This window comes from Mustelus asterias, chromosome 25 (assembly GCF_964213995.1).
Source record: "Mustelus asterias chromosome 25, sMusAst1.hap1.1, whole genome shotgun sequence".
In the NCBI taxonomy this organism is placed as follows: domain Eukaryota; kingdom Metazoa; phylum Chordata; class Chondrichthyes; order Carcharhiniformes; family Triakidae; genus Mustelus; species Mustelus asterias.
This window is the reverse complement of record NC_135825.1, coordinates 10958660-10981359: the sequence shown is the minus strand read 5'-3', so window position 1 is coordinate 10981359 and position 22700 is coordinate 10958660. Positions and strand designations below refer to the sequence as shown.

Below are 22700 nucleotides of genomic sequence, written 5' to 3'. Positions count from 1 at the left end.
TTACCCCATCAGCCTATCATTCTATTCCTTTCTCTCATCCAACTCCCAATGTACGTCTTGCATCCGTTTAAATGCATTTGTTCTATCTGCGGCCGTGAGTTCAACATTCTCACCACTCTCTGGGTTTTCTCCTGAATTCTGTTGGATTTATTCAAGACTGCCATATGTTTATGGCCCCCAATCTGATCGTTCCCACAAGTAGCAACATCTTCTGTATGCCTGCTCAATCAACACTATCATAATCTTAAAGGCTTCCATCAGGTCACACCTCGGCCTTCTATTTTGTTTTGAGGAAAGACCTTGGCCTGTTCAGTGCTTTTGAAAAGCATAACTTCTGACTTCTAGCATCATTGGAATAAATATTTTCACACCTTCTCCAGCCAGTACCTTTCTAAATACAGAGTGAAGATCAGAATTATTGACAATACTCCCAAGTGTGGCCTAACAAATTGTGCTAGATAAGATTAACTTAACTTCAAAAGTAAAGATACTGCTGGAAGTCTGAAATAAAAGCTTGGAATATTGTAAGCAGCAGCTATGGAGAGAGTTCCCCCCGCTCCTCTGTGCCCTGGAAACCATAATTATTGGGATTTGTGCATGATTAGAATTCCCTGGAAACCAGTCATGCATGTGTACAATAACTTGGTAGCAGGTTATTTAGAAAGACATTAAAAGAGAATCTTTTTTGTCTTGATGAGTGGCTTTGCAATTTGGACAGGTCCGTTTAAAGGCAACTTGAACTTAGTTGAAGGTAATTGTACCCAGTGGATAGTGTGGCATAGTTAGGAAGGATGAAATCCTCTCACTGCTGTGTCGCTCACAGATTCAAAAACAATTAATGGTATGTTGAGACAGGACACATGACCTGCTTAACGCAGCAATTAACTTCTAAACCTGTGACCCCTACCACCTAGAAGGCAAAGGGCGGTATACATATTGGAACGCCACTTGAAAGTTCTCCTCCAGACCATTCCCCATCCTTCACTAGGAAATATATCGTCATTCCTTCACTAGGTCTGTTGCTGGGTCAGAACTCTGGAACTCCCTCCCTAACAGCACTCCCTACCCCTCATGGGGTGCAGCAGTTCAAGAAGGCAGCTCACTGCCCCGTTCTCGAGGGCAATTAGAGATGGACAATAAATGCTGGACCAGCCAGAGATACCCACATCCAGCGAAAGGTTTTTCTTTAAAAAGCTGCCAACTGATCTATTTTCTGAATGTCTTTGTTTACGGGGTGTGGGCACATTTTGTGGGACAAATCGATCCATTTTTGGCTGAGATCGGCACAACCATGTCAAAGCTGTGGGTATGCTTATTTAACAGGGGCAGCATGGTGGCACAGTGGTCAACACTGCTGCCTCACAGCGCTAGGGACCTGGGTCCGATTCCCAGCTTGGGTCACTGTCTGTGCGGAGTCTGCACATTCTCCCCGTGTCTGCATGGGTTTTCTCCGGGTGCTCCGGTTTCCTCCCACAGTCCACCCTAGATGTGCGGGTTAAGTTGATTGGCCAGGCTAAATTGCTCCTTTTAACATCAGGGGGATTAGCAGGGTAAATATGTGGCGTTACGGGAATAGGGCCTTGGTGGGATCGTGGTTGGTGCAGACTCGATGGGCTGAATGGCCTCCTTCTGCACTGTAAGGATTCTATGATTCTATAATGGGCCTTGCTGGTCCTTTACCCATGGCCCATCTCCATGATGAGGAAGATTCGTGCCCCCTGCTGCCACGTGGACCGCACAAGTTGAGCCAACCTTGGCATTGTCTTCTCCTGTTTTATAATGGACCTCTGCCCAATAAAAGGGGTGTAATAAGATAGATGCAAGTAGGAAAGCCAACCATGAGGGAATTTGCATGTCTCCCTTTTAATTACTGCTTTAATAAACTCAAAAGAAATTTAACGTGGTGCTTGTGCATGAATAGGGATTTGGGCAAAATCCCACAGGTCCATCTGCCAATTGCTGCACATACAGAATGTTGGTTCTGCAGAGTCATAAGCCGGGCAGCACGGTGGCACAGTGGTTAGCACTGCTGCCTCACAGCGCCAGGGACCTGGGTTCAATTCCGGCCTCGGGAGACTGTGGAGTTTGCACGTTCTCCCCATGTCTGCGTGGGTTTCCTCCGGGTGCTCCGGTCTCCTCCCACAGTCCAAAGATGTACAGGTTAGATGGATTGGCCATGGTCCATGTGTGGGGTTACGGGGAAAGGGCAGGGGAGAGGGCCTGGGTAAGGTGCTCTGTCAGAAATTCGGTGCAGACGCGATGGGCCGAATGGCCCCTTCTGCACTGTAGGGATTCTATTCTAAGCCCTCATAATTCTGAACACTTCTGTCAAATCTCCCTTTAACCTTCTTTGATCTGGGAACAATTCCAGCTTTTCCAGCCTCTCTATACAACTGAGTTCTCTTATTCTTGGTATCATTCTGCTAAATCTCCTCTGTATTCTCAGCAAAATTTTCAAATCCTTCCTAAAGCACGAGACAACACTCGGTGTGTTCCTTTCTACAGCCAGCTGCCATGGAGAAGCAGACTGACTGTTAAACTGCACAGTAATGTTTTATCTCATTGCCCCAGGGCACTGCAGATTCATCTCCTGGCTTCTTTTCTTCCCCCACTTGTTACATATAATGAAAAATTGAAATCGTTTACAAATTGGAAATGGCCTTTCCACTATTTTTAATTTTGTGGTTTGAAAATTTAATTTTTGAGGAAAACCTTTTTTTTTTAACCGCCATGAGTATTTTATAAGGAACTTTAATTTCAATTGGTCACTAAACAAGAACACTAAGATAAAACCGGGGTGGTACAGTGGTTAGCACTGCTACCTCACAGCGTCAGGGACCCGGGTTCGATTCCCAGCTTGGATCACTGTCTGTGTAGAGTCTGCACGTTCTCCCCATGTCTGTGTGGGTTTCCTCCCACAGTCGGAAAGACATGCGGGTTAGGTGGATTGGCCATGCTAAATTGCCCCTTAGTGTCAGGGGGACTAGTTAGGGTAAGTGCATGGGGTTATGGGGATAAGGCCTGGGTGGGATTGCATCGGTGCAGACTTGATGGGCCGAATGGCCTCTTCCTGCACTGTAGGGATTCTATGAAAAGCAGAATACTGCGGATGCTGGAATCTGAAACAAAAACAGAAAATGCGAAAAAAATCTCAGCCGGCCTGACAGCATCTGTGGAGAGAGAACAGACTCAACCTTTCGGGTCTGGATGACCCTTCTTCAGCGCTGAAATTTTCCAGCATTTTCTGTTTTTGAACAAGAATAGTATTTTTTTTGGAGAGGAGTGGGGTAAATCGATGAAAGATTTTTGTTGCCCGACACTTGTGAAAGTTATTGCTCCTTTTTTTTCCTCAATGATTTTCTTTTTTTCTTGAACATCTTCATGGTGTTTTCTTTTTAACTTTTTCCTCTTTTTCATTTCTTTCCCCTCCTTTACTGCAATTGGCTTCTTTCATCCCACCTCAATGTATTTAGTCCTCAGTAAAAGTGGGCACCGCTGCCCTCGGGGCCATAGTCCGGATGCATAGAAGAGCATTCTGAAAAGTAAGTGAGCAAGGTTTTGATTTGATTTGATTTATTATTGTCACATGTATTAGTATACAGTGAAAAGTATTGTTTCTTGTGTGCTATATAGACAAAACATACCGTTCATGGAACACATAGCATATCCCTAAAGTCCTTTAGTGAAGGAAATCTACCGTCCTCACCTGGTCTGGCCTACATGTGACTCCAGAACCACAGCAATGTGGTTGATGCATAACTGCCCTCCAAGGGCAACTAGGGATGGGCAATAAATGCTGGCCAGCCAGTGGCGCCCAAGTCCCACGAGTGAATTTTTAAAAAAACATAGCGCAGAAGGAAAGGAGAGAGTGCAGAGTGTAGTGTTACAGTCATAGCTAGGGTGTAGAGTAAGATCAACTTCATGTGAGGTAGGTCCATTCAAAAGTCTGATGGCAGCAGGGAAGAAGCTGTTCTTGAGTCGGTTGGTACGTGATCTCAGACTTTTGTATCTTTTTTCCCGTTGGAAGAAGGTGGAAGAGAGAGTGTCCGGGGTGTGTGGGATCCTTAATTATGCTGGCTGCTTTTCCGAGGCAGCGGGAAGTGTAGACAGAGTCAATGGATGGGAGGCTGGTTTGTGTGATGGTCTCTGTTTTCTGCCTGTAGGTGTAGCTGGTCCAGACATTAGTCATCAACCTGTGTTGACTGGTAAATTTGGGGTAAGTGGGCACTCACCGAAAAGGGGTGAAGGTTCACATGGAGGATGGACCATCTGGAAGCACCCCTGACTGTTCAAAGTATTCTCCCATAGTCTTTTTTTATCAAATGTGTTTCAGATTTGAAAGGGATGAATTTCTTATCGCGACAGAGACCCGAGGTAGGCTTCCGAGCCCCCATCAGAGCTAGGAGCGGATGTGGGCTGGAGTTAAAAATAGCAAAGCCGGCCGTGTCTCAGTTTCTCGGCTGCATCTTGCTCCTGGCCCGTTTATTCGTGAGGTGTCTATTGAGGCTAATCCAAACAAACCAGCTGGGATGTTTCTTGTTGGCCTCCATGTTCCCACAAGTGGTAAGAGACCAGTTCAGGCTCCTGGTGGCAGGCCAGGGGGCTAGCATTCCAGGCAAGCTTATTGACCCTCCCTGCAAAGCTGGATGTAGGAGCAGGTACAAGTCACCCTGTTAAGGGTTTCCCTCCACCCCAGCCCCATGGTGGTGGGCTGGTTGCAATACCCATTTTTAGTTCATATTTAAACTTAGGCAGTGGTTAGCATTGCTGCCTCACAGCACCAGTGACCCAGGTTCATTTCCGGCCTTGGATCACTGTCTGTGTGGAGTTTGCACATTCTCCCCCCAAGTCTGTGTGCGTTTCCTTCGGGTGCTCCGGTTTCCTCCCACAGTCCAAAGATGTGCAGATTGGGTGAATTGGCCATACTAAATGGCCCCTTAGTATCCAAAGATGTGCAGGTTCTATTATATTCCTGCTTCTATTTCCTATATTTCTATAGCTCTTTGTACTAAAGGGATCAAGGCAAATGAGAGGGAAAGCGGAATCAGGATATTGAATTTGATGATCAGCCATGATCAAAAGGAATGGTGGAGCAGGTTTGAAGGGCCGAATGGCTACTCCTGCTTCTAGTTTCTATGTTTCTGTAGGTTAGGTGGATTAACCAAGGTAAATGTGCAGGATTACGGGGATACGATGAGTGTGTGAGCCTGAGTAAGATGCTGTTTCGGAGTCTCAGCGCAGACTTAATGGGCCACTGTAGGGATTCTATGGTTAAACAAGTTGGAGAGATGGTGCCTCCATTTTAAGGCATCCCCAACCCTCGCTTGCCTTTCTACTGCAGTCCGCTGCTCCTTTCAGGCTGAAGGGTCTCTGATTGGAGCTTCAAGAGCTGGACCATCATCCTTAGATGGACGGTAACCCTGTCTTCAGGCCAGTTAATGGGGGCACTCCAGTGAAAAGCACAAGGAATGTGTCCGACTGCTTCCCAGCATCCAGAAACAATCCCAACCTCTGATTCCTGTCCTGGGGTGGGGAATTTTGGATCTCGTTGTCTCCATTTCACTGTTTGAGGCCACTTGTCCCCGGGTCCTCATGTGTTTTTACCAAAAGGCTTTGAAACAGCTTGGGTCTTGATGAAGAGCTACCCGACTCTGGAGAGATGAGCACTTCAGGCAAAGGATGCATACTTTTATAAAAGCAAGATACCATGGATGCTGGAAATCTGGAATAAGAACAGAAATAGTCAACAGGTCAGGCAACATCTGTGGAGAGAGACAGGCAGACAGAGTTAATCACCCTGATTTTGCAGTAGTAGAATCATAGAAGCCCTACAGTGCAGTACAGCCCATCAATTCTGCACCGACTCTCCGACAGAACATCCCACCCAAGCCCTATCCCTGTAACCCCACATATTTTCCCCTCTAATCCCCCTCAAATCTATACATCTTGGGGCACCAAGGGTCAATTTAGCATGGCCAATCCACTTAATCAGCACATCTTTGGAGTGAGGGGAAACCCGGAGCACCCGGAGAAAACTCACGCAGACACGGGGAGAATGTGCAAACTACACACAGGCAGTCACTCGAGGCTGGAATTGAACCTGGGTCCCTGGCGCTGTGAGGCAGCAGTGCCAACCACTGTGCCACCGTACCGCTTGAAACTGACAACTTTCAGGGTCATTTCCCCATTAAAACTGACAGCAACTTCAGGAGTCTGCGTATGTACAGATTAACTCGGAAATACAGGAGTTGCAGTTTGTGATTCTGTGTTCCTCTCGAGGGTATGCTAACGAGGTCCCCCCCCGGAGTGCAATCCCTAAACAATCAGTGAATTAACAAAATCTTCCACTTTGACACTGGGCTGTTAAATGCCTTGAAAATGAAGCTTGTGACAAAATACTGTCTTCACGATTATTGCTGAACATCCTCAAAGCTGCTTCAAAATATATTTTACATTTGTGGAATATCAAATTTTGCCATCGCAGTAAATTCCACATATTACATTGTTTTTTTTTAAAAAGCTAATTTATCTAATCCAATCATTATTTACTTTGGTACCTGAAAATTCATGTTAAAACTTTAAACAATGCATTGCTTTAAACTTCCTGCTTACCTGTCTGTGGGAATACTTTGTGACTGACTGCTTATCCTGCTCGCTGACTTCACTACTGGGCATCCCACAAAATTCCCTTAGCTTGGTTCCAGAATGAAACTGCCTTTGGGCTCAGGGAAATCTATGCCACTGTGTGTACTCAGGATGGCAGCCGGTGACTCGTGGTGTGCCTCAGGGGTCAGTGCCGGGACCACAACTTTTCACAATATACATTAACGATTTGGAGGAAGGAACTGAAGGCACTGTTGCTCAGTTTGCAGATGATACAAAGATATGTAGAGGCACAGGTAGTATTGAAGAAGCAAGAGGGCTGTAGAAAGACTTGGACAGGTTAGGAGAGTGGGCAAAGAAGTGGCAGATGGAATACAATGTGGAAAAGTGTGAGGTTATGCACTTTGGAAGGAGGAATGGAGGCATAGACTATTTTCTAAATGGGAAAATGCTTAGGAAATCAGAAACACAAAGGGAATTGGGAGTCATGGTTCAAGATTCTCTTAAGGTTAACATGCAGGTTCAGCCGGCAGTTAGGAAGGCAAATGCAATGTTAGCATTCATGTCGAGTGGACTAAAACCACAAGATGTGGAGATGCCGGCGTTGGACTGGGGTAAACACAGTAAGAAGTCTCACAACACCAGGTTAAAGGCTTGTGCTACCAAATAAACCTGTTGGACTTTAACCTGGTGTTGTGAGACTTACTAAAACACAAGAGCAGAGCTTTGTTTCTGAGGTTGTATAAGGCTCTGGTCAGACCCCATTTGGAGTATTGTGAGCAGTTTTGGGCCTTGTATCAAAGGAAGGATGTGCTGGCCTTGGAAAGGGTCCAGAGGAGGTTCACAAGAATGATCCCTGGAATGAAGAGCTTGTCGTATGAGGAACGGTTGAGGACTCTGGGTCTGTACTCGGTGGAGTTTAGAAAGATATGGGGAGATCTTATTGAAACTTTCAGGATACTGCGAGGCCTGGATCGGCTGGATGTGGAGAGGGTGTTTCCACTAGTAGGAAAAATTAGAACCAGAGGGCACAACCTCAAGCTAAAGGGACAATCCTTTAAAACCGAGATGAGGAGGAATTTCTTCAGCCGGAGAGTGGTGAATCTGTGGAACTCTTTGCCGCAGAAGGCTGTGGAGGCCGGGTCATTGCGTGTCTTTAAGACAGAGATAGATAGTTTCCAGATTAATAAGGGGATCAGGGGTTATGGGGAAAAGGTAGGAGATTGGGGATGAGAAAAATATCAGCCATGATTGAATGGCGGAGCAGACTCGATGGGCCGAGTGGCCTAATTCTGCTTCTGTGTCTTATGGTGTCATCTATGATCACTAGATTTTAAGTGAGAACAGAGTCAGGGAAAAGGAGGGGGCGGAGAGGAAAGACCTAAAAGGATGGTCTGTGGTAGGATTTTCCTAGATCACAATAGAGGCTACAGTGTAAAAATGCTTCCTTGGCTGTCGAGCATTTTGGAATATTGTAAGGTTTTGAAAGGAGCTATGGAAATGTAAGCCTGACTAAGGTGAAAGATAGCTGTACCTTGACTACAACGCAAGGTAAAGGGCGTCATCGTATGGGGAAAAATAAATTACTCCTACTATCTATCCAGTCACAGACCTTCCCCTTTTGCCCTTCTCTTCTCTCCCCTCCACCCTCTTTCTCTTTTTATTCATTTACAGGATGTGGGCGTCGCTGGCTCGACCACCATTTATTGCCCCTCCCCAGTTGCCCTTCAGGAGGTTGTGGTTAGCTGCCTTCTCGAGCCAGTGCAGCCCCTCGGGGTGTAGGTACACCCATAGTGCTGTTAGGGCGGGAGTTCCATGACTTTGACCCAGCGACGGTGAAGGAACGGCTAATATATTTCCAAGTTAGGATGGGGAGTGATTTGGAGTGGAACCTCGGGGTAGTGGTGTTCCAATGTATCTGCCGCTCTTGTCCTTCTAGACGATAGTGGTCGTGGGTTTGGAAGGTGCGGCCTAAAGGGCCTTTTGTGAGTTCCTGCAGTACATCTTGTCGATGGTATACAATGCTGTCACTGTGAGTTGGTGGTGGAGGGAGTGAATGTTTGTAGTAACCAAGTGGATTGTCCTGTATGATGTCAAGCTTCTTGACTGTTGTTGGAGCTGTACTCATCCAGGCAAGTGGAGAGTATGCATTACACTCCTGGCTTGTGTATTGTAGGTGGTGGACAGACTTTGGGGGGGGTCAGAAGGTGAGTTACTTGCCGCAGGTTTCCTAGCCTTTGACCTGCTCTGGTAGCCACAGTATTTATATGGCTAGTTCTATTTCTGGTAAATGGTAGCTCTCAGGATATTGACAGTGGGTGATTCAGTGATGGTAATGCCATTGAACGTCATGGGTCGATGGTTAGATTCTCTCTTGTTGGAGCTGGTCATTGCCAGGCACTTGTGTAGAGTGAACGTTACTTGCCTCTTGTCTGCGCAAGCCTGGATATTGTCCAGATCTTGCTGAATTTGAACATGGACTGCTTTAGTATCTGAGGAGTCACGAATGGTGCTGAACATTGTGCAATCATCAGTGAACATCTCCACTTCTGACCTTATGATGGAAGGAAGGTCATTGATGAGGCAGTTGAAGATGTTTGGGCCTAGGACACTATATGCCTCTGTACTTGCTGAAAACCTATTACATCTCTCATGTTCTGGCCAAGGTTCACTGACATTAACTGTGGCAGGAACCTTCCAGCCCCTCCCACCAGTGGGATCTTCCAATCCCGCCGAGGTCAGTGGACTTTTCAGTTGTTCACAGGAAAATCCCAGCTGCTGTTTCTCCCTTAATGGAATGCTTAATGCTTCAGTGAACAGCCTGATAGTTTTGAAAAGTCTCCTTAGATTCTGCATCAATGGCTTTAATTCTGGTTAACTATTTTGTCACCAAGCAGCATGAATCTTGAACCTTGCAAATTAATGTTGTGCGCCTTGGAAATTTAAGCCTGAAATTCCTTCACCCTGCAGTAACCAGGCAAACTAGACTGTGGGTAGAAGAATGCGCAACGTGTCTTGGGGAATGGTGCATTTTAATCTTTTAAAGAACAAGGTAAATGAATAACCCGCTACCTTCAGTAGGCACTTGCTCCCTTCCTTTCCCTTTGCTTCCTCCAACTCCTTAACATCTAGGTAATTGTCAAAGAGATGTCTGAAATATTCCTGGTTTCTATTGTATTCATTGTTCCAGGAGGAAGATTTATTTATTTTATTTATTAGTGTCACAAGTAGGCATACATTAACACTGCAATGAAGTTACTGTGAAAATCCTCTAGTCGCCACACTCTGGCGCCTGTTCCGGTACACTGAGGGAAAATTTTAGCATGGCCAATGCCATGCACCGGACTGTGGGAGAAAACCGGAGCACCCGGAGGAAGCCCACGCAGACACGGGGAGAATGTGCAAACTCCGTGCAGACAGTGACCCGAACCGGGAATCGAACCCGGGTCGTGGCGCTGTGAGGCAGCAGTGCTAACCACTGTGCCACCGTGCCGTCCGTCCATCGTGCCATTTCTTGGGGACGTATTAACCCTGACATGTGACTGATATATTGGAATTCACATTGATTAGTATCATTTTTAGTTTGCGTTTAGAATTTTTAGTGGGTAAATTCTATTTAGTTTATAAAGTGGTGGTCCTTGTTTTTTGGGAGGAAGAGTAATTTAAAACAAACGTACAACAGTTGCCCACGAAGCTGTTTGCTGCTGTTGATGTTAGCTATTGGGCCGAGTGTTTTATTTGTGCTGGATCGGGCAGTGCACTGTGTCTTGCCAAGTGCCAACTAACTGAGCTTTTCCATTTACCACCCAGGCTTCATCGTCACCAAGGGATGAGGGGCAGCAGGACCACAGTAAATTCACAATTGCATTAAGCAACTTGGAAAGAATGGATTTCGGTAAGAATTTGACTGAGGGTGAGTACGGACCGAGAAGGCGATGTGAATTTCAGATTTAACTGTCATGATCTGAAATAGTTCTCCATTGTGCTTCAGATGTCCTTCAGAGTTGCAGCAAAGATTATGGGGGTGATCTTACACAAATAAATTCGCTTAAATGCCGAATAAGCGTGAAAACGGGAGAACATCGCACCCAGTTTTTTTGGGCGAGCTCTCAGACGCAATCTGATGCAGAGTAGTTCCCCTGACTGCGAGGAGGCGATGGCCTCATGATATTATCACCTAGACTATCAATCCAGAAACTGTTCTTGGGGACCCGGGTTCGAATCCCGCCACGGCAGATGGTGGAATTTGAATTCAACAAACAAAATCTGGAATTAAGAATCTACTGATGACCATGAAACCATTGTCGATTGTCGGAAAAACCCATCTGGTTCAGTAATGTCCTTTGGGGAAGGAAATCTGCCGTCCTCACCGGGTCTGGCCTATATGTGACTCCAGAGCCACAGCAATGTGGTTGACTCTCAATTGCCCTCCAAGGGCAATTAGGGATGGGCAATAAATGCTGGCTGGCCAGCGACGCTCATGTCCCATGAATGAATAAAAAGAAAATTAGTGTGTGTCTCCCCCACCCTCCCCTCACCTCTCTACTGCACCCCCCGGGGCACTACCAGGGTCCCAGGCCCATCTGATTCCATCCTGGGCTCACTAATAATATTTAAATGAGAATTTAAATATTGAAACCAGCCATTCCCGGGGGTGAGGCTGATCACGCCGGTAACCCAGTGTTGGTAACGTCACAAGGCAAGAACTCGGGCGCAAACCCAGTTTTGTGCCTCTCTCGCGATCTTACCAGCTCGACGCACTGATCGACCAGTGTGATGAACCAGTAACACCTCCCCTCATCTCTCTTTCCCTCCCTACTGCTTAAGTGTTCTGTGCATCAAGAGACCAGGCCTCGAGTCTGACCACCAGACCTCTACACACACTGGTTAGGATTATAGTCATTGGATTTTAGAAAAGTTCGAGGGGATCTCAAAAAAAATTAGAAAATTCTAACAGGATTAGTCAGGGTGGATTTGGAAAGAATGTATCCGTTGGTGGGGGGGAGTCTGGAACTAAGGATCGTGGTTTGAGGCTAAGGGGTAAACCTTATAGAACGGAGGTGAGGAGAAATTTCTTCACCCAGAGAATGGTGAAAGTAGTTGAGGCCCATCGTGTGTGATTTTACGAAGGAATTGGATGTAGCCCTTGGGGGTTTTAAGGGATCAAGGGCTTTGGTGGAAGGCAGGATCAGGGTATTGAATTTGATGATCAGCGGTGACGGGCTGCCTCACAGTGCCAGAGACCCAGGTTCAATTCCGGCCTTGGGGTGACTGTGATGGAATTTGTATGTTCTCTTTGCGGGAATCCATTTGACCATAGAATCCCTGCAGTGCAGAAGAAGGCCATTCGGCCCATCAAGTCTGCATTCACTCTCTGAAAGCGCGCCCCCCCCCTCACCTTATCCCCAGGATTTGAACTTGCTATTGAAGAGGGTGGAAGACCCATCAATTGTCCCAAGCATTTTCACTTTTGAGGGGGAAGAAAGGGAGATGTAAAGAGAGTGTGATGAATGCACACACTCTCATAAGCATTCATCTGAGGCGAAATCATGCAGTGTAACAGTAATGCACGCAATTGCCTCCTGCCTGACTTCCTTTATATTTAATCTGTAATTTGATCATCACTGATATTTGTACAGGTTATTGTAATTGTAATTAAAACAGAGGCGCTGTCATTGATTTTTAAGTGGGTTAATACCCTTGTTCGGATTCCAGCTGGCAGCAGTAACACATTCACATGCTATATCACATTGTGTAGATTCAGTCCACCTGTTTTGGATGAATGGAAGCGATGGTCCATTACTGTAACAATAATGGCCGTTGGACATTTTAACATCCCCATTATAATAACCGGTAATTGTGCTAAGATTCCGCTAGACAGGCCTGTGTTAGTCACGCACAGTTATTTCTAAGTCAATGAAGTGGCTGGAAAACTTGCCACAGCCTGGTCATTTAAAACAGAAATTGGTTTGAAAGTGGCTCACTTCCACCTACCTCCCGAGTTTAAAAATTCTGGGACTCAATTCCCACTCCATGTCGTTTTCGTTGGAGCAGCGAAGACTGAGGGGGCAAACTGATCGAGGTGTACAAGATTGAGGGGCATGGACGGAGTGGATAAGGAGCAGCTGTTCCCCCTTAGTGAAGAGTCAGTCACAAGGGGACATAGATTCAAGGTGAGGAGGTAGGAGATTTTGGGGGGGGAATGTGAGGAAAAGCTTTTTTACCCCAGAGGGTAGTGATGGTTTGGAATGCGCTGCTTGGGAGGATGTGGAGGCGGGTTGCCTCACATCCTTTAAAAAAAATACCTGAATGAGCACTTGGCACGGCATAACATTCAAGGCTATGGGCCAAGTGCTGGTAGCTGGGATTAAGTGAGAATTCAGGTGTTTCTCACGTGTCGGTGCAGACTCAAAGGGCTGAAGGGCCTCTTCTGCACTTAATGATTCATATAAAATGCCCTCTCAGATGGACATTAATAAAGTCATCGTACTATTTTGAAGTAGAACCGGGGGCTTTATCTCCAGTGTCTTGTGTAATATGTATCAACATTGCAAAAACAGGTTATCTAACCAATATTCCGTTTAATTATCTGCAAGTTGGTGGTCATTAACTAGTGATTCACGTGAGCCCCTTATACATAGACTCCCCCACTTAAAATGGTGGTTCTTGGTTGAGATCATAAGATATTGGAGTAGAATTAGGCCATTCGGCCCATCGAGTCTGCTCCACCATTCACTCATGGCTGACATGTTCCTCAACCTCATTCTCCCACCGTTTCCCTTTTTCCTTGTAACCTTTGATTCCTTATCAATTAAGATAATATCTATCTCTGTCTTAAATACACTTAATGCCTGGCCTCCATAGTCTTCTGTGGCAATGAATTCCATCGATTCACCACCCTCTGACTGACTGAAGAAATTCCTCCTCATCTCGGTTCTCAGCTGAGGAGACACAGGTCTGCAAAGTACATGTCTGGAAATAAATATATAAAAGCACGTGATGAACAATGATCGGATTGATGTTTGCGGGAGCTTGCTGTAAGCAGGTTGCCTGTAAGGCATTGTTAGATGACCGGTGAGCGTAAGTGAAATGAAAGATTTGCATTTATAGAATGCTTTTTATGATCAATAGACCTCTCAAAGAGCTTCGTAATCACGGAGTCCTGTTTCTTTACATTTGTGTGCATAAAATACTGGTTTGAAACAGGCTGAACAGATTAATGGGTATCTGCTTGATAATTTCTCTCTGCTCCCTTACAACCTATTTTTCTTTCCTATTTGGCCATTTTCTGTCATTGATTATGCCAAAGGCATGCGAACAATGGTAGGTGTGGCATCTTCAAGACAATTATTTCAAGAATGTCATGAGTTTAGCTCCAGGGCAGCACATATTGTTTGTGTATGACAGGTATGCTGTTTGTCTTGGATTTTATGTCAGTGCTTCCATTGAGTTATCATTTTTCTGTATCTGTCCACCATTGGGAGGTTCTCCTGACCTCGCCTGTGCTGATCTTTCCTGCAGCCTTCTGTCCAGTTTCCCCTCCGGCTTCACCTGTAATTCCCCCCCCCCCCACCCCCGTTAAACCTCAAAATCTATTTGTCGATTGCGCTTGCGAATGTAACAGAACAAGGAAGCTGCTTGAGTTGTCCCGCTGCCCCTCTATCTCAAGTTCCTGCCACCATCTTCCCCTCCATTGCCGCAGCGTGCTTCAGTCACCACTGGTCTCGCTCGCTCTCTGCATGGATTCCTGTCCGTGTTTATGCGTGCGTTGTCTATGTCTTGGTCACCAGGCGCTGTACAAGGCTTCATTAAAAGAGACTTTTGATAGCTTAAAAATCTACTGATGACCATGAAACAATAGGGCGGCACGGGGGTGGCACAGTGGTTAGCACTGCTGCCTCACAGTGCTAGGGACCCGGGTTCAATTCCCATCTCTGGTGACTGTGTGGAGTTTGCACATTCCCCCCCCCCCGTGTCTGCATGGGTTTCCTCTGGATGCTCCAGTTTCCTCCCACAGTCTAAAGATTTTGTCCTGGAATATTCAGCAAGCAAGGTAGTTGGCAATGCCTGCGTTGGCTGGAGGTTTGGGTTCCTGCAGGGCCAGAGGCTGATGGGATGAAGGAAGAAAGTGAGAGTTTGGAAGGGTCCTACGTGACTGGACATGGCAAAACCCGATTTACTGCAGGGCGGTTGGTTTGAATGTCGTCTATTATAGTGAGGTCCTCATAGTACCAAGATCACCCTTTTCTTATTTAAGCAACTGCAAGAAATTAAACAAGACTGAATATCAAACCCCCCCTCCCCCCACACAGTGGCAGAATGGGCGAACCGTGAAAAATACCATAGATCTTACCAGCATCATAGAATCCGTACAGTGCCGAAGGAGGCCATTCGGCCCATCGAGTCTGCACCGACAACATTCCCCATCCAGGCCTTGTCCCCGTAGCCCCATGTATTTACCCTACTAGTCCCCCTGACACTAAGGGGCAATTTAGCATGGCCAATCCACCTAACCTGCACATCTTTGCAGTGTGCGAGGAAACCGGAGCACCCGGAGGAAACCCACGCAGACACGGGGAGAATGTGCAAACTCCACACACAGTCACCCAAGGTCGGAATTGAACCCGGGTCCCTAGCGCTGTGCGGCAGCAGTGCTGACCACTGTGCCACCCCCATGCTGCCCTACAGTTTCATGGTCAGCCATAGATTTTTAATCCCAGATTTTGTTTTATGTATTGAATTCAACTTCCACCATCTGTCGTGGTGGGATTCGCACCCGGTTCCCCAGAATATTAGATGAGTTTCTGGATTAATAGTCTAGCGATAATACTACTAGGCCATCGCTTTCCCATGCCCAGTGGCTAATGGCCTCCAACGCCAGAACACACAGCGGGAGGGGGGAGGGTTGGAAGTTCCAATTCATAGACACCAACGGGCAGCTTCTGATTAAGTATTGGACAGGTCCCTGTGCGGTGAATGAGATCCAGGTTGTGCAACATCCCTCGGGAATGCGTATGAGTTTCATAATTTTCTGCTTGACGTGCGGTTTGCTGCTGCCCCTGGCACTGCCATTTTTTTGCAAGTGAGGGGTGGTGATTTCCAATTGGGATCACTTGTTGCCGCAAGTGGTTTGCTCAAACAATTCAATAATAACCAGAGGGGGGTGAGGGTCAACCTCTTAAGTGTCTCCGATAAATGAAACACAAGTCATCTGATCTAGAGGGACTTCTGCTTGGAATGCTGCCAACTAATAAACAATACTCTGGCAAATCTCTGTGCACGCATCCTGGTTCTAGTCCTTGACGACGTAACATGGGCCAGGAAGCCTGCTGCCAAATGAACTCATTTGCAGCACTCGGAGAGAGCTGGAGCTTCCAGGTTCTTTGGCAGCATAACCTATAATGAGTCCTGGCCTTCCTCCATCACCCCCTCCTTTGGAGGTCCATAAACCAGTCAGACATTTGAAGCATCTACTTGTCGCCTTCATCTCTTGTTCCCTCCCCTGCCCGCTTGTCTAAGGGATGTCGGGACTGTCGGAGAGCCCAGATCAGCACAAGTTGTATCCGATTCTCCCAAGTACCTTTTTCTAACCGTTTGTCCCTCTTGCCTCCCTGCAGTCATGCCAAATATCGAGAAGTTGCTGTCCAATGATTGGAAAGAAAAGCTTCTGGAAAAATGTTCACTCAGCAGCAAAGATATCAAAGGTAGGGCCTGTGTGATCAGCTCTGCAGTGGCAGTAAGCCCCCTGCCCTAGCTGTCGTGAATGTTTTCCATGTACCGCGGTGGAACTGTTAAAACTCTGCTGTGGGTTGTCCCACCAGCTGCTCCCAGCTCCTCTGGTTGGTTGCGCAAGGTGATTCCACCAGAGAAAGAATGGTTCGTACGCCTCTGGCATGAGAGAGAGAGGGAACGGGAAAGACAGGATTGTTGGTGCGGCTGTCAAACTGGAATACTCTGAGATATATTTCTAATTTTTAAAAAGGGATAAGCGGATATGGGGAACAGGCGGGGAGGGCCGTGGATCTGAGACCAGGGAGAGTATGATCTGATTGAATGGTGAAGCAGGCTTGAAGGACTGAATTTGCCTACTTCTCATTCCCAAGTTCCTATGACAGTAAATACAAACAATAAAAGCAATGGATGCTGGGACTACACAGCGGTCAACCAGCAACTTAGAGGTTAATGTTATGTCATGCCATTGTGTGAAAAACAGAGCTCCATCAGGAAAATGTCCGCTATATCATTCTACAATCAAGCTAATGAGGATCAGTTAATGGCCCAGAAATTTCCTTGCAAAGCCTCCTAATGATGGGCAGCACAGCAAAGGGTCATCTAGATCGACCCATTAACATCAAGGCAAAATACTGCGGATGCTGGAATGTGAAGCAAAAACTGGAGAAACCCAGCAGGTCTGACAGCATCCGTGGAAAGGGAATACAGCCAACAGCTCTGACAAAGGGTCATCCAGACTCGAAACATTAGCATAAAGGCAAAATACCGCGGATGAAAGCAACTTACTTCAGATGCTAGAATCTGAAACCAAAAGAGAAAATGTTGGAAAATCCCAGCAGGTCTGGCAGCATCTGTAAGAAGAGAAAAGAGTCTACCTTCTGATTTCAGCTTCTCTGCCGTTTGGCCATTCACACCTTCCATTCTCTCGATGGGCTGCCATTAGCAGCCTTTCCCCTTGTTTCTGTGGCTATGACCCGTCTTTCATCCCCTCACCCTACAGTAGAAATATCTCCCACTTTCTGTGCCTTTTAGCTCTGGCAAAGGGTCATCTGGACTCGAAACGTCAGCTCTTTTCTCTCCTTCCAGATGCTGTCAGACCTGCTGAAATACAGCGGGTGCTGGAATCTGAAACAAACAGAAAAAGCTGGAGAAACTCAGCAGGTCTGACAGCATCTGTGGAAAGGGAATACAGCCAACAGCTCTGACAAAGGGTCATCCAGACTCGAAATGTTGGCTCTATTCTCTCTCCACAGATGCTGTCAAACCTGCTGAGATTTTCCAGCACTTTCTGTTTTTAGCCAATTTGATCTTCAGATCAGGCAGCTTTATGCTGCTATTAATCTTATTGAGCATGGTCAAGGCATTAATGTTTTACTTATATATAATATATAAAAGATCTGGTTGAGGTGCAAGCCATGACATATCAAATGATTCTATGCAAGGATTACACGATTAAGCAACTAAAATGACTTGGCCTGTTAATCTGGAATTTACACTGCAGATTTTCTGTAATAAAACACTAAAACTGAAATAGTTCAGTTTGCCAGCTGGACCCCATGAGGTAGATGGGAACATCGTATAACTCCGGTATAGAGTCTACAATAGAACATCCTCCAAAGGTCTCACAGGTCTATTGGACCTTGTAAGAAATACACTCTGAAGATGGCATGACTCTTGATTCAGTCTTCTATTCTATATCATTAGCAATTTTATAATGCTCTTCTGCCTCTATCTAACTCCAACAAATAAATCTGATTAGTTGTTTTAGCCTGAATCTCATAGCCTAATACTGATGCTAACGTGCCCAGCTATCTCCCACAGTGACCAGTGCCTAATACAGTGATTTTAAAAATTAGTTGCCAGTCTCGGCACATAATCTCCTTTCATTACCTGCATAGGGAGGTACAGTTAATAAGGGGAAAGGTTTGCTTACGGAAAATGGCGTTTGCCATGAACCCGTGCCAAAAGGGCGGCACGGTAGCACAGTGGTTAGCACTGCTGCCTCACAGCTCCAGGGTCCCGGGTTCGATTCCCGGCTCGGGTCACTGTCTGTGTGGAGTTTGCACATTCTCCTCGTGTCTGCGTGGGTTTCCTCCGGGTGCTCCGGTTTCCTCCCACAGTCCAAAGATGTGCGGGTTAGGTTGATTGGCCAGGTTAAAAAATTGCCCCTTAGAGTCCTGGGATGTGTAGGTTAGAGGGATTAGCGGGTAAAATATGTGGGGGTAGGGCCTGGGTGGGATTGTGGTCGGTGCAGACTCGATGGGCCGAATGGCCTCCTTCTGCACTGTAGGGTTTCTATGATCATTCTATGAAAATTGATGAGCTGGAGTTTCCATTGTCACCGTTGACATGATTCTGCTGAAGGTTTAATTTGATTTGATTTATTATTGTCACATGTATTAACATACAGTGAAAAGTATTGTTTCTTGCGCACTATACAGACAAAGCATACCATTCATAGAGAAGGAAAGGAGAGAGTGCAGAATGTAGTGTTACAGTCATAGCTAGGGTGTAGAGAAAGATCAACTTAATGCAAGGTAAGTCCATTTAACAGTCTGACAGCAGCAGGGAAGAAGCTGTTCTTGAGTCGGTTGGTACCTGACCTCAGACTTTTGTATCTTTTTCCCGACGGGAGAAGGTGGAAGAGAGAATGTCCGGGATGCATGGGATCCGTAGCTGGCTGCTTTGCCGAGGCAGCGGGGAGCGTAGACAGAGTCAATGGATGGGAGACTGGTTTGCGTGATGGATTGGGCTACATTCATGACCTTTTGTAGCTCCTTGCGGTCTTGGGCACAGCAGGAGCCATACCAAGCTGTGATACAACCAGTAAGATTGCTTTCTATGGTGTATCTGTAAAAGTTGGTGAGAGTCGTAGCTGACATGCCAAACTTCCTTAGTCTCCTGAGAAAATAAAGGCGTTGGTGGACTTTCTTAACTATAGTGTCGCATGGGGGGATCTGGACACCTAAAAACTTGAAGCTTTCGACCCTTTCTACTTCATCTCCGTTGATGTAGACAGGAGCATGTTCTCCTTTACGCTACCGGAAGCTTTGTAGACAATTGATGATCAAACGTTTATCTTTCAGTTCCTGACTGACCTCTGTGCAAAATCTTCCATCTTGATTTCTAACGACTCACATTTTGCAGTTTATCATTCTGTCAGATCAAATTGTTTAGTAAGTGTTTGTTTGAATGGAGAATGTTGTTAAAATGATTCCGGCTAAGGTTGCCAACTCTGCTTGGACAAAATCCGACATGTGACCTCCTGTCTCCCATTGCCCCACCCTACATTCCCGTCTTTGAATCAAAGAATCCTTGCAGTAACTTCAGTGTTAATTGAAGCCTATTTGTGACTAATAAATTAACTTTAACTTTTCTTGCAGAGGGAGGCCATTTGGCCCATTGAGCCTGCATTGACAACAATCCCACCCAGGCCCTACCCCCATAAGCCCACATAATTACCATGCTAAATCCCTTGACACTAAAGGGCATTTTAGCATGCCCAATCCACCTAACCTGCACATCTTTGAACTGTGAGACGAAACCGGAGCATCCAGAGGAAACCCACACAGGGAGAACTCCACACAGACAATTACCCAAGCCGGGAATTGAACCCGGGTCCCTGGCGCTTTGAGGTAGCAGTGCAAGGCACTGTGCCACCATGCCGCACAATGGTTGCAAGCCACTTCCATTTTTGTGAACAGGGCCAATCGGAAAAGCAAAAAGTCCTCTCATTGCCCATTTGATCCTTGACTGTCACATTTTATTTCTTAAAAAACTAATAAACAAGGGTTCAAAGAAAATAAATAAAAACCTCAACTGACTAGTATTTCTAGCCGAGATACTTGAATCATCGATAGCCACGGGTGAGGGGCCCGAAGATTTGAGAGTGGCAAATGTTGTGCCTTTGTTTAAAAGGGGCTGCAGGGAAAAGCCTGGGAACTACAGGCCAGTGAGCCTCACATCTGTGGTGGGTAAATTGTTGGAAGCTATTTTGAGAGACAGGATCTACAGGCATTTAGAGATGCAAGTACTGATTAGGGACAGTCAGCATGGCTTTGTGAGTGAAAAATTATGTCTCACAAATTTGATTGAGTTTTTTGAAGGGGTAACCAAGAAGGTAGATGAGGGCAGTGCAGTTGATGTTGTCTACATGGACTTTAGCAAGGCCTTTGACAAGGTACTGCATGATAGGTTGTTGCATAAGGTTAGATCTCTCAGGATCCAGAGTGAGGTATCTAAATGGATACAAAATTGGCTTCTGGGTGGTTGTAGAGAATTGTTTTTCAAACTGGAGGCCTGTGACCAGCGGTGTGCCTCGGGGATCAGTGCTGGGTCCACTGTTGTTTGTCCATATTAATGATTTGGATGAGAATATAGGAGGCATGGTTAGTAAGTTTGCAGATGATACTAAGATTGGTGGCATAGTGGACAGTGAAGAAAGTTATCTCCAATTGCAACGGGATCTTGATCAATTGGGCCAGTGGGTTGACGAATGGCAGGTGGAGTTTAATTTTGACAAATGCGAGGTGATGCATTTTGGTAGATTGAACCAGGGCAGGACTTGCTCAGTTAATAGTAGGGCATTGGGGAGAGTTACAGAAGAAAGAGATCGAGGGGTACATGTTCATAGCTCCTTGAAAGTGGAGTCACAGGTGAACAGAGTGGTGAAGAGGGCATTCGGCATGCTTGGTTTCATCGGTCAGAACATTGAACACAGGAGTTGGAACGTCTTGTTGAAGTTGTACAAGACATTGGTAAGGCCACACTTGGAATACTGTGTGCAATTCTGATCAACCTATTATAGAAAGGATATTATTAAACTAGAGAGAGTGCAGAAAAGATTAACTAGGATTCTACAGGGACTTGATGAATTGATTTATAAGGAGAGGTTGGATAGACTGGGACTTTTTTCTCTGGAGCATAGGATGCTGAGGGGTGATCTTATAGAGCTCTATAAAATAATAACGGGCATAGATAAGTCATTATCTTTTCCCAAAGGTAGGGGAGTCTAAAACTAGAGGGCATAGGTTTAAGGTGAGGTGGAGAGATACAAAAGTGTCCAGACGGGCAATTTTTTCACACAGAGGGCGGTGAGTGTGTGGAACAAGCTGCCAGATGTGGTAGTAGAGGCAGGTACAATTTTGTCTTTTATAAAGCATTTAGATAGTTACATAGGTACGATAGGTAAAGAGGGATATGGGCCAAAAACAGGCAATTGGGATGAGCTTAGGGGTTTTAAAAAAAGAAAGGGTGGCATGGACAAGTTGGGCCGAAGGGCCTGTTTCCATGCTGTAAACCTCTATGACTCCTTGCAATGTGCTGGAGACTAATCTTTTCTTTCCTGGGGGACTCCAGGACATTCCAAAAGAACAAAGAAAATTACAGCACAGGAACAGGCCCTTCGGCCCTCCAAGCCTGTACCATGCTGTCCAACTGAACTAAAACCCCCTACCCTTCCGGGAACCATATCCCTCTATTCCCATCCTAATCATGTATTTGTCAAGACTCCCCTTAAAAGTCACACTCGTATCTGCTTCCACTACCTCCCCCGGCGGCGAGTTCCAGGCATCCACCATCCTTTGTGTAAAAAAACTTGCCTCGTGCATCTCCTTTAAATCTTGCCCCTTACACCTTAAACATATGCTCCCTGGTAATTGATGCTGGGAAAAAGCTTCTGACTATCCACTCTGTCTATGCCCCTCATAATCTTGTAGACTTCTATCAGGTCGCCCCTCAACCTCCGTCGTTTCAGTGAGAACAAATCAAGTTTCTCCAACCTCCCCTCATAGCTAATGCCCTCCATATCAGGCAATATCCTGGTAAATCTTTTCTGTACCCTCTCCAAAGCCTCCACATCCTTCTGGTAGTGTGGCGACCAGAATTGAACACTATATTCCAAGTGCGGCCTATCTATAAAGCTGCAATATGACTTGCCAATTTTTAAACTCACTGCCCCGGCCGATGAAGGCAAGCCATGCCTTCTTGACCACCTTTTCCGTCTGCGTTGCCATTTTCAGTGATCTGTGTACCTGTACACCCAGATCCCTCAGCTGATCAATACTCTTAAAGGTTCTGCCATTTTCTATATATTTCCTATCTATATTAGACCTTCCAAAATGCATTTCCTCACATTTGTCCGGATTAAACTCCATCTGCCATCTCTCCGCCCAAGCCTCCAACCGATCTATACCCTGCTGATGGCCCTCGTCACTATCCACAAATCCACCAACCTTTGTGTCTCCGCAAACTTACTAATCAAACCAGTTACATTTTCCTCCAAATCATTTATATGGATTACAAACAGCAAAAATCCCTGGAAGGTAAACAACCCTAGCTCCAAGTGTCGTGGAAACAACAATGGT

At 46.0% G+C, this 22700-nt stretch overlaps 1 protein-coding gene across 4 annotated transcripts in view; it reads left to right on the top strand.

Annotated features, from left to right (window-relative positions):
* sox13 (SRY-box transcription factor 13) overlaps nucleotides 1–22700 on the top strand; it is a 212765-nt gene that overhangs the window by 147718 nt on the left and 42347 nt on the right. For all 4 annotated transcript variants that reach the window (XM_078242110.1, XM_078242113.1, XM_078242111.1 and 1 more), the window contains 2 exons: nucleotides 10414–10516; nucleotides 16221–16307. In XM_078242110.1, the coding sequence (XP_078098236.1) occupies nucleotides 10414–10516; nucleotides 16221–16307 (190 nt within the window). The remainder of the gene's footprint in view (nucleotides 1–10413; nucleotides 10517–16220; nucleotides 16308–22700) is intronic.